We start from the raw sequence: 11,190 nt of genomic DNA on the forward strand, positions 1-11,190 counted from the left end.
TGGAAATGTAACTCAAGTTGCATCAAATATAATTTATATTTTATCTAATCGCCGAAATAGTAATACTATAATGATAATAAATACTGTATCGTATATTAATGAAATGTAAAATGGCATTAAACTGTTGAGGTATTTTGCTGGTGAGAGATTTGAGTTGCTTTAGCGTGTAGCTAGTAAGCCTACTATTAGATTTGTTTTAGATAGGCACAACATGTTTCATAAGCAGACCCTATTTTCCTGTTCCATGTTGAAATAAACCCTTTTCAGTGGTACTGCTGAGAAAGAGTTATTTTTTTGGTCATGGAAAATTAGGTAAAGGTCATGGAGAAGTCATGGAAAAGTCATACAGTATGAACCCTGTCTAGAACTGAACCATCATTATTGCTATTCGTAACACCTGTGCTTTACCTGCTATAAATTCCTGTGATTTCTAACGCAAATCTCTGCTGATATAGAGTATATCGTCATGAGGTGTTTAGGTGTTCTGAAAATACAGTTAACGAGAGAGACTGATTACGAAAAAGAAACCATTTTGGAAAAAGATGACTACTAAACTAAATCTACTTATCTATCTGTTTTATTTGTTGCCAGGCTATTCATTTATTTGGGCATTCATATATGTTTACTAATATAACCTATATATATATCTACAGATGTATAGATTATTTCACTTACTTCTCAGTTTTTAAGTCTATACAATTAAAGTCTACACCTTCAAATGTGTTTTTTTTCTGTATTTCAGATTGATTTTGAAATAGCTAAAACACAAAAATAAACTACTGTAGGTAATGATGTATCAGTTTTAGCTATTTAATTAATCAAATCTGAAGCAAAAATAAAATCGTATTATTATTGTGGGAAGGTTAGACAGTTAGAAGTCGGTGTCTGCTGCATCTGTGTCAGTCATTTTGATGAAGCAAACATTTAGCTATCTATTCTACTTCATCTAATAAAACTGAATTAGAACTGTTTCCCCTAGGATTCCCATACATTTTCTAGATATTGGTCATTTTGACAATGTCCTCGAAAGTGTAATGCAAATGTAAAAGGGGTAAGCCCCTGTGAGATATGACAGTGGGTATGTGGGTACCTCAGATGGGAGGATCAGGGTTAACAATATGCCAACACTGTTTTGAGGAGTTTAACTTGAGAAAGCACCATTTGGAGTCGTATGTATTATCTTGTGAGGTTTACATTTGTAAATGAAACGTTTTTTTCTACAATGCCTACATCACCAGGTTCCTGGGCCTCACCATTGCGGTGTTGTTGTTGCTGGCGTTTGTGGAGCGGCCCTCCTCCCTGTCCATCTCCTCGGACCCCCGGTTCCGCTCCCCCGCCTGGCAGCCCCCCTGCGGCTTCACTGAGAGCTTCGAGATGCTCTGCCTCCTCATCTTCTGTCTGGACCTCGCTGTGAAGGTAAGCCGGGTGGGGGGAACCTCTCCAGGATCATCCCTGACATGGATCATATGTGATGTTTCCAAATAATAGTTATTACCTTTAAGGCTGCACAATCTATCTAGATGTTATTGAAATTGCAATATGGAATACAGTATTCAAATTGAGTAAGCACAATATTTGCTAATGGAAATATGTATGTATATATGTTTTCAAGTCATCAAGTCTCAAATCATGTCAGTTAAAATTATTGCAATTAGTTATTTTTTCCAAATTGTGCAACTTAAAAGCCCTGACACACCAAGCAGTCACCAGAGAACTCGCCGATGCCGACGCTGACTTTTGCGTCGGAGTGTTCTCCTGCGTCTTGGCCATGTGTCGCACTGGAACACACCGCAAAGACTTCAGCCGAGCACGTACGAATTGCGCATGCGTGAGTGGCAATAACTCTCCTTACCAGCAGGCGACGGTAGTGTGTATTCGTCATTCAAAAGAGGCAACAACTGGAACAGACTACGTGATATAAACAAACAACAAATAGTGTGTGCATTCCATTTTCACTCTCGTCCATCGAAAACACGTTTTGTGCGGTACTGGAGCTATCAGCCATTGGAGTGTTGCTTGTGGAAGACATTCTCAAGCAACCGTTTCGCTTCTCATGCACTGATTCGCATTCGCTATCTGAACAGCCAATCAGAATGATTTCTTTGTCCGACTGCCTGTGGCCGACGCACGGCCGATCAACATGTTGAATCAGCCGTGCGTCGGCCATGAAAGGCCAAATAAGGCGTGTCACGGCCGACGGTGCAGGACACACCAAATTGAGTTTGGTCGACAGGGCATGCTTCGTTGTCCGACTAACGAAAACGGCCAATTTCGGCCTGGTGTATCAGGGCCTTACCGCCTCGTTATTGGTCCGTTTGAACCACTGCTTCACATCATGTGTTTTGTCCTCAGAGCTACCTGATTGGCTGGGAGGAATTCAGAAAGAACAAATGGCTGATCGCCTACACAGCAGTCATTGTGTTCTCCATCATCGACTGGGTGCTCTCTGTCAGCATGGTGTGTGATGAGGTAAGCATGTTCTGCCAAGAGGAGTGCAGCACAACGTCCAGCAGAAGCATTCAGAGACCATGTGGTTATACAGGAGTACATCCTAAACTTGTTTAGTGTGTGGGAAAAGAAAGGCTGGAGTTTTAACCTCTGGCTGTAGCTGTATAGAGATTATTGGCAGAGTACAAATAAGACTGTTGTCCACTCTCATTATGAACACAAATGAAAGGCTAGCTAACCAAGTAGAGACCTATTGACTGACAGAGGTCCTGCTGCTTTTCACATCAACCCATGTTGGCAGAGTATTTGAGCTAGGGTTACAATTATTCTAATGTTCCTGCCTACACCTCAATTTCTTTTTTCAGTAAAGAAATTATCTTGTTATATTTCAAATAGCTTGTCGATTTATCAAAAATAATGCCTTGTTGAAATGACCATCTATTTGGACATGAGGACCTTCTGCAGGTGCAAGTCTTGTGATTCTTCACTGGTGGCTCTGATGACCCCAGAGTGCTTTAAACATAAGATGTTATACATAAGTCTCAGAGGCAAGGTCAAGAGCATACAACTGCTCTGTTAAAGAAACATATCTGTATGAATGAAAAGTAGCAGCGGCAGTATAGTAAAGGATATCAAATGTTGTATATTGTAAATATACAGTGCAGCTCTTAAAACATCGAAGCAGAATTTGGAGTCTAGTATATATATTTGCCTATACACTTCAACTAAACTGAGCTGGTGATTTTTAAAGAACACTTATATCCATATACTGTATGTACAGAGTTAGACTTGTTGAGTTCAAACTCCCAAATCAATTCCTAAGCATACTCTGTGTTGAGAAGTAGTGAATTAAATGAATCATTAATCATACTGCATTAAAAAGGGATCTTGTCTTTTCTCTGTTTGTCAGAGACTTAGAGTGCGGCGGCTCCTCCGGCCCTTCTTCCTCCTGCAGAACTCTTCCCTGATGAAAAAGACGCTGAAGTGCATCAAGAGGACTCTTCCAGAGATTGCCAGGTATCTGACTTGTTGAAGCCGACAGGGCTCAGGCCCAAGAGTGAAAATATAAATGAGAATTTACGGAGACTGGATTGTGGCTGCTGACTGTCACTGCCATGTCACGGTGTCTGTTTTGGTTGATGCACAGGATGTGCAGCAGTGAAACGTGCACAATGGCTCGCTGTCGGTAAATATAGATCACTGATCCATTGTGTTTATTATGAAATACTTTGTCAGCAAGTCACACAGACCAGTGATCACATTTTTGTATCAGTTGTCATCACAGTTAATGTGATGACAACTGATACAAAAATCATTATCTTGAACAATAAGAAGGATTTATTTCAGATTATATATGGTTCTAAAGATTTGTTATTCAGACAAGAATGTCAAAAGACATGTTAGGTGACTATTTATTGACTATTTATTTATAATTAAAAATGTAAAGGGAAAGTCAATTACGACTTCCATTTTTATGTTTTTTCCTTCAAACAGAAATGTAGATTCTGTTGACACATTTTTGGAACATTTTCGGTTATGTTTTGTTTGCTAAACTTGTTGTATTGCTGACTGGCCTATGACTATAGTAACAGCTACTGAGGCTCATGGGTATTGTAGTACTGATTGTTAAGAAACAAAGTTGAAATGAGTCAAACTAATGGTCATAGCATCAACATTTGATATTATTTAAGAGTGTGTGTGTGTGTGTGTGTGTGTGTGTGTGTGTGTGTGTGTGTGTGTGTGTGTGTGTGTGTGTGTGTGTGTGTCCTCCTGTCTGCAGTGTCATCTTGCTGCTGGCGCTCCACCTCTGCCTCTTCACCATGATCGGCATGCTGCTGTTTGCTAAAAGCGAGGTGAGTTCAGGTCATTGTGGTCACACCCTGTAAAAGTCATTTTCTTCCTGATCAGCAGTGATCCAGTGACTGTTGTCAGTATATCCATGGTTACCATGTAAGCAGAAGTTGCTAATAACGCCACAATTTAGAATGGTTCAACGTGTCAAATATACCAGAGTTAAAACAAATAACTCTGGGCGGTCAAGGATCTCATTATGTTAACCTTCAGGGCTTAAGGGGGCTCAATCCTAAAGCAACTGCTCCTGTATCTGTATCAAAGGCACACATTGATGCAACACAATGAGACAGTATTACAAAAGGAACCGTCTTTTTAATAGTAACATTTAACTGGAATTAATTTACATCTTAAATGAATAATAACATTCAGTGTTATTGTGACTGATCATAAGTCAGCTTTATGAACATACATACATATAGCACGGTTTAAGATACGGGCTCCATGGTACAAGAGGGGTCGGATTATTAATAACGAGAACAGTTTTAACATACATATAGTTTTTTGTAAACATATGATATAGGCATGGTTAAAAATGTGTGAGGGTGATGACGTCTGAGCATTGTCCCCGGACTGCCCCGGCACAATTCAACCCCTGCCCACTAGTATGATTGTATGAATGTTTTGATTACTGTAAGTGATAATTTATGAAATATATGCATAACCTTTTAGGACTACATATCTACAATATGATGTTCACTTTTGGTTAAACATAATATTTAAGGTTCATAACATACTGTATGAGCACTACAGTTATGGCATAAGATGGAAAATGCTGAATAAGCATTGAACTTTGCACTTTACATTTTTCGTATGCAAGGAATTGTGGGACAGCACTGTCTCCTGTCCTTTCATAAAGAATGGTCCGCTGTGTCGCATTAGTATAGGAAATTCTTAGAGAAGCACTGAAGCTCTTTTCCATTTATTAAGATCACTATGGTAATCCCCAAAGGGAAATTCCGTTCTTCACTGGTGTTATTATACACTTACCCACACAGGCCTGAAATAAACACATGCACAAACAGGACCTATAAACATGCACTAATGGAGAGGTGTCAAAGCAGGGGGCCGCTGTGTTCCAGTGCCCATGAGCAGTTGGAGGTTTGGTGCCTTGCTCAAGAACATCTTGCAGTGCCGATTAAGACTCAAACTGGGGATTCTTCGGTTCCCAAACCAAGTCCCTGCAGAGTCGACTGAGCTGCTGCCGCATTATCTTTATGTGACGAACATCTCTTATTATGGCTGCCACTTAACTACCTCCTAGTCTCGAGGAACTGAAAGACTGCAAATAATGAAATTGAGGGGCTGGAACCAAATGTTTTACATCTCATTTCAGTATTATATAAAAGTGTATGTAGAACAAAGTAAGGTTAGCCACTCTCCTTCTGTTTTTGTGTTCAGGATCCGAAGCGGAACGGGGAGTGGGAGTTACATTTCAAGGACTTCTCCAGCTCTCTCACGTCTCTGCTGGTGCTGCTCACCACAGCCAACAACCCTGATGGTACACACTCACTCACATAACACACATGTCTGTTCATAGTGTCTGTGAAGAGCTCTTTTCAACAGTTCTCTGTCCTGTCACAGTGATGATCCCTGCCTACTCCCTGAACAGAGGCTACTCCATTTTCTTTGTGAGCTTCAGCGTAATTGGTAAGCAGTGATTATTACAGTCTGTGTCAATGCAGCAGATTTTGTTTTTTGTCAAAGCAAAAAAAAGTTTTTAGTGTTTCTGAGGCACTTTGTTGTGCTTCCTGGCAGGAACCTACTGCCTGATGAACCTACTGACAGCCATCATCTATAACCAGTTCAGGGGCTATTTACTGGTGAGTCACACACACAGTAAGACATCACTCTGGGAGTTGACTAGCAGTTACAGCCTGATACATTCTTACTGGAAGCCACTGGAAGCACAGTGCTATTCTTTTTTACTTTCCCAGGCATGCGTTGGTTTATATTCATTTCAGTTTTAGAAAAAATCCTTCAGCTTGCTATGAATGGTGAAGTCCATAAAACATAATTAAATGTGTTTAGTTTAGGTTCTTTTTGAAGCCAAACTGTAACACATGTATACAACAACAAAAAAACAATGGCTGTCCTGGAAGGTAGGACCAATACTTATGGAAATGGTCATCAAAATTGAGTTTGTAGTAGTGCCTTAATAACATGTACCTGTATACCTTCAATTCCATGTGTATGGTCCTTTAAGACTCCCAGGTCACCCGCCTACCTGGCAACATCTCTGAAACAGGTTTCTGAGTTGTGACTGCCATCTGCTGGAATATAAGGGGTAGCTAGCTGGGTTTACCATTCTGACCAAAATAAATGTCATGAGTCAGTTCACACGCAGAACAAAAGGGGCGCAAGTAAGGATAACACATGCCTAGCTTTATTTAAAGGTAAAGCTGTAACAGAAATCATGTCTGCAAGAAACAAAGGGGAGTGTAAAAATACAAAGAAAAATGTCAAAGACTAAATGAGGAACAACTGCGACGGCTCAAGGAAACACAGGCAGAAAATCCATGAGGGAACATGGGGGATAACTAGTGATGGCAGTTTGACACTGAAGCTTCGATACGTGCTTCAAACCCTGGTTTTCCTATTCCATAGAAGCAGTGCTTCGAAGCTTGCTTCAAATCATGTGACATATGACGTCCGAAGCAGCAACTGCTTCATCTCCTGAATGAATCAACTCACTGGTTCGTCGTCCAATCAGGTGATTCAATGCACTGCCTCGTCTCGATTCTGACAGGTTAAAACAGTTTCGAATTTAAGCGCTTCAACGCTTTATAAACGCTCTAAACAATGCGCAATGTGTGGGTTGTTGTCGTAGTTTGCGTTGTTGCTGTTGAGTTGTTGTTGGTATTGCATTTGTATTGGATCATTATAGAGCAAGCCAGGAAGAAAGATAGGTCGTTCTGGCTCAGGAAACACTTCGAAATGTGGAGAAGTTGTGAACAAAAAGACAATTATGAGAATTAAAAAAAAAAGTTCAACAGTTTAAAGAATAGATAGCCCAGTGGATAGAACCGGCGGCCCGCATGAGGCGACGACCTCCACGCAACTGGTTTGAATAAATATAACTGATAAAAGGCCCTCTCCGGACAGAAAAATGCCTTTAGAAAAATACAAAATAAAAAGAATAATGTAGGCTACCTCAATAAAGAACTTTGAGTGTTCCCCATCCCCAATGTAGATATCTACTAAACTACAGCATACAAATACAGAGAGTAATGTAGGCCTGTTATACTGAGTGATATATATTTAACACTCTGCTTTCTGCACCGCGTCGTGATGAAAGCAGTTACTAAAATAATATCCAGGGGTTGCATGCAGAGATGATTAGCTGAGATAAGTCCGGCCGTGCGTCACGACTCCACCGTTCCCGGAAATGCATCCGCGGAGGAGCCGTGGAGGAACCATCAGTGAATCCTCGATCATAGCTCCTCCAAAGAGCCTCGATGCTCGGTCCTCGATGTGCATTTAGAGAAATGAGATGTCCTTCAACATGGCGCGCTGAAATCCATTTCTGGGTCACTACCGGAGGACCGAGGAGTCGAGGAGGGGAAATTAGAGTATTGAGAAGCCTTCCAAGACAGGAAGTGAAACCCTACATGACACAAGAGGTTCATCTCAAGGTTAATCTCAATGTCCCTCCTCGACTCATCTCTCCCCCTCCTCTGGGACTTGACCCGGAAATGAATCAAGACACGCCATGTTGAAGGACGTCCCAATCTCTTAAATGCACACAGAGGAGTCGAGGAGGGGTGAGGGAGGATACACGAGAGCAGACTACGCGGAAGTGTTTTCACTACTCGCGTATAAAAGCCCCGCCCCCACCTTCACAGCCTCTGCTCACTGCAGCTGATCTCACCGTTAAAGGAGGATCAGAGTCATTAAATGTTTAAAGTGCTTCATTAAGAGTAAAATATATTAATCTCTTAAACGAATGAGGAGATCATACTCTATAAAAACATTAAAGTGTGTGAAATATACTTACAAATTCAATAATAATGTTTTGATTATAAAATAATAACTTACAGTTCTTACTTGTGGTTTGTGATGCATGTGTGGCAGACCCACAGAACGTCAGACATTTAGGATGTATACAAATACGGGTAGAATAACTAATACATATTTTAGTGATTTGTGTCTCTCTTCTGTAGGACAAATTAAACAACAACATCCAATACAAAAGTTGATCTGAAACAAGCTCAAATACCATAAGGAAATGAATCCATCAATTATGATTATTGTTGTGATTATAATTAAAATTTAAATGAAATTTTATAGCTGGAAAAACCAATACAGGACCGAAAGTAATACATAGAAAACTATAATAAAAGAGATGAATGGAAGAGATGGATGAAATCATTTCAATGAGAAACTAAGATCCCAGGTTTGAAGGCGATTTATGTGGAGAGTCCAGTGACAGGTGATACACTGCTGTGCACATGTCATCATTAACAGACGTTGTTTAAAAGTGACGCTTGAGTGAACGAGGACATTCCAATTAATACCTGAGGACTCCTCTGTCCTCGTGTCTCTTCCTCGTGTCTCTCCCTCGCGTCTTACGGAAGCAGAGCGAAGACGCAAGGAAGGGACGCACGTGAGGGAAAGGAGGAGGTGAAATATTCAATTGAGATGAGCCTACACACTGCTGGTGTCCTACCTCTGGTGTTGGTGGCCATGTCTGCCACCTTCTGAAAGGCATCCAGGAAGGCTACAGCAGCCAGAACCGTTGTTCTATAGTAACAGAAGACACTGATTACTTTAGATAAATGTAAAGGAAACTTGGAATCAGTACAGAACACAATACATACTCCATGTACATTACGATGACTGTGTTACATATCAAAACAAAGATTTATTTGTTATGTTTTCAAAGAAACCTACCGGAGCTGGGAATGCAGCTTGGTGGCCTTGGCGCTGAAGTCCTCCCACACAGGATAGGAGCACTGCAACACACAGACAATAATACACATTATAATCCACAGATATAACATATTGATAAAAAAAACATACCACACTACTCAGTAGGTAAAAGGAAGGAGAGATATTAAGAAATGCCAATAAATGGGGAGAACATTTTAGGAAAGAGCCAAAATGACACTGATTTGGAATACATTAAGACATTTATTAACAAAGTAGACTGAATAACTCAAGAACTGTACCAAGGGACAATTTATGTACTTTATTATTAATTCTTATTTTATATTTCCACTTTCACTGTGAAGGGGGAAATATTCTCCATGCTTACACAAATGACCACAATTTGGGGTCAGTCATACCTCAAAATGTTTACATTTAAGATCTTCGGTAAAAGCTTAGAAACCTATCGAAGCCTCCGCTGCAGATACAAACTGAGGATGGACTTGAAGGGGCAGACCCCCATGAAGGAGAAGTCAATGGCAGGCAGTGGACATTTTTTGTAGAAAAAACATACCAGACAAACAATACTATACATCTCTAAGGGATGTTGAAATAAAAGTGTCCCTTTTAAATATTCTCTGATTACACTCTCTTAAATGAGAGGATTTGGTGATGTTGGGTTTCATTGGGGTGGTTAGTAAGAATGAACAGGCATTTCATATTGTCACCCTGGGCTCTAGAAAATGTGATCGTCATTGTTTCTCTGAAATAATATGTAAAGCCCAATTAATTTGAGAAAAAAATCTAAATAAATGTTATTATTCATCAGGAAAAGTACAAAGGAATTGAAACCCCCTACATTTGCTGGATCCTATCCCCAACCCTAACCCTAATATGAAACTATTGTATATATAGTAGTCATTTAGATGAGGAAAAACAATCCCCCCCAAAAAAGGCAGACATTTCTCCAGGTCTCACTCTTTGTTCCCCTCCTCTCCTGTACCTCTGTAGGTTAATAGCACACCTCTTTACCCTTGTCAGCTTCTGTCATTAATTGAATTCCCCATTATCTTTCCACAAACACGCTCTCTGCTCCTCCCCCTTATTTCACCCGCTCTCAAACTCTTTCTTCATACCCAAAAACTGCTTCCACCCCTCCTCTCCTTATGCAGCAGTCTAATCCATCGCCAAAAACACACACACACACACACACACACACACACACACACACACACACACACACACACACACACACACACACACACACACACGCACACACACGCACACATATATATACAGATCAGTTGGTGCCACTGGCATGAGGCAGCATCAAAGGCTCTGAGTAGGTTTGCTAGCACAATTCAAAGCTAATGGATGCTGCTCCCCCACCTTCCCCCTGTACACTGCATGACTGCTCTATCAAACACACCCAGCCTCAGCATATATTACATTACACTTGATCCAGGTTAACCTATAACCCTGTTAAATAGCTGCAAATTGTGTGCATGGGGGTGGGCAGTTGAATTTATAGCAGTATGAAGTGTGCTTCCAGGAACAGTAAGATACGGGAAAATCTGTCGATATGAAAAAAGGAAACTTAAGGAAGTGCAGGGAATAGTGACAAGTGAAAGCGAAGGAAGACAGTGCTGGGGGGGGTGGGGCATGTCAGACTGCCACAGACAGTAAGGTCTGTACACGCTTTGATCTGCCCTGTTTGATGTGGCTTAATTTGGTCTGAAATCACAGTCCTATTTCCCCCTGGTATGGAAATCTACCCTGTCCACACACACACACACACACACACACACACACACACACACACACACACACACACACACACACACACACACACACACACACACACACACACAGGAGCAGCCTTTCATCTCATTAGTGTACCAGCCATTTACATTGAGTTTTTATGTGCACGTGTGCACGTGTGCACGTGTGCGTGTGTGTGTGTGTGTGTGTGTGTGTGAGTGAGAGAGAGATTGATTCCCCTTCCTTTACACACAGGTCTTC

At 40.9% G+C, this 11,190-nt stretch overlaps 1 protein-coding gene across 1 annotated transcript; it reads left to right on the top strand.

Annotated features, from left to right (window-relative positions):
* Positions 1–1,238: 1,238 nt before the first annotated feature.
* LOC104956060 (two pore calcium channel protein 2-like) lies at positions 1,239–7,489 on the top strand (the record flags this gene model as incomplete). The annotated part of the gene is made up of 8 exons (XM_010783500.1): positions 1,239–1,416; positions 2,353–2,469; positions 3,359–3,465; positions 4,229–4,301; positions 5,701–5,800; positions 5,884–5,949; positions 6,058–6,122; positions 6,907–7,489. Coding segments are annotated over 8 exons (748 nt in total), but the record flags the coding sequence as incomplete, so codon positions are not given.
* Positions 7,490–11,190: the final 3,701 nt, after the last annotated feature.

The sequence above is a fragment of the Notothenia coriiceps genome, unplaced genomic scaffold, assembly GCF_000735185.1.
Source record: "Notothenia coriiceps isolate Sejong01 unplaced genomic scaffold, NC01 NC01_scaffold00025269, whole genome shotgun sequence".
Lineage (NCBI taxonomy): Eukaryota > Metazoa > Chordata > Actinopteri > Perciformes > Nototheniidae > Notothenia > Notothenia coriiceps.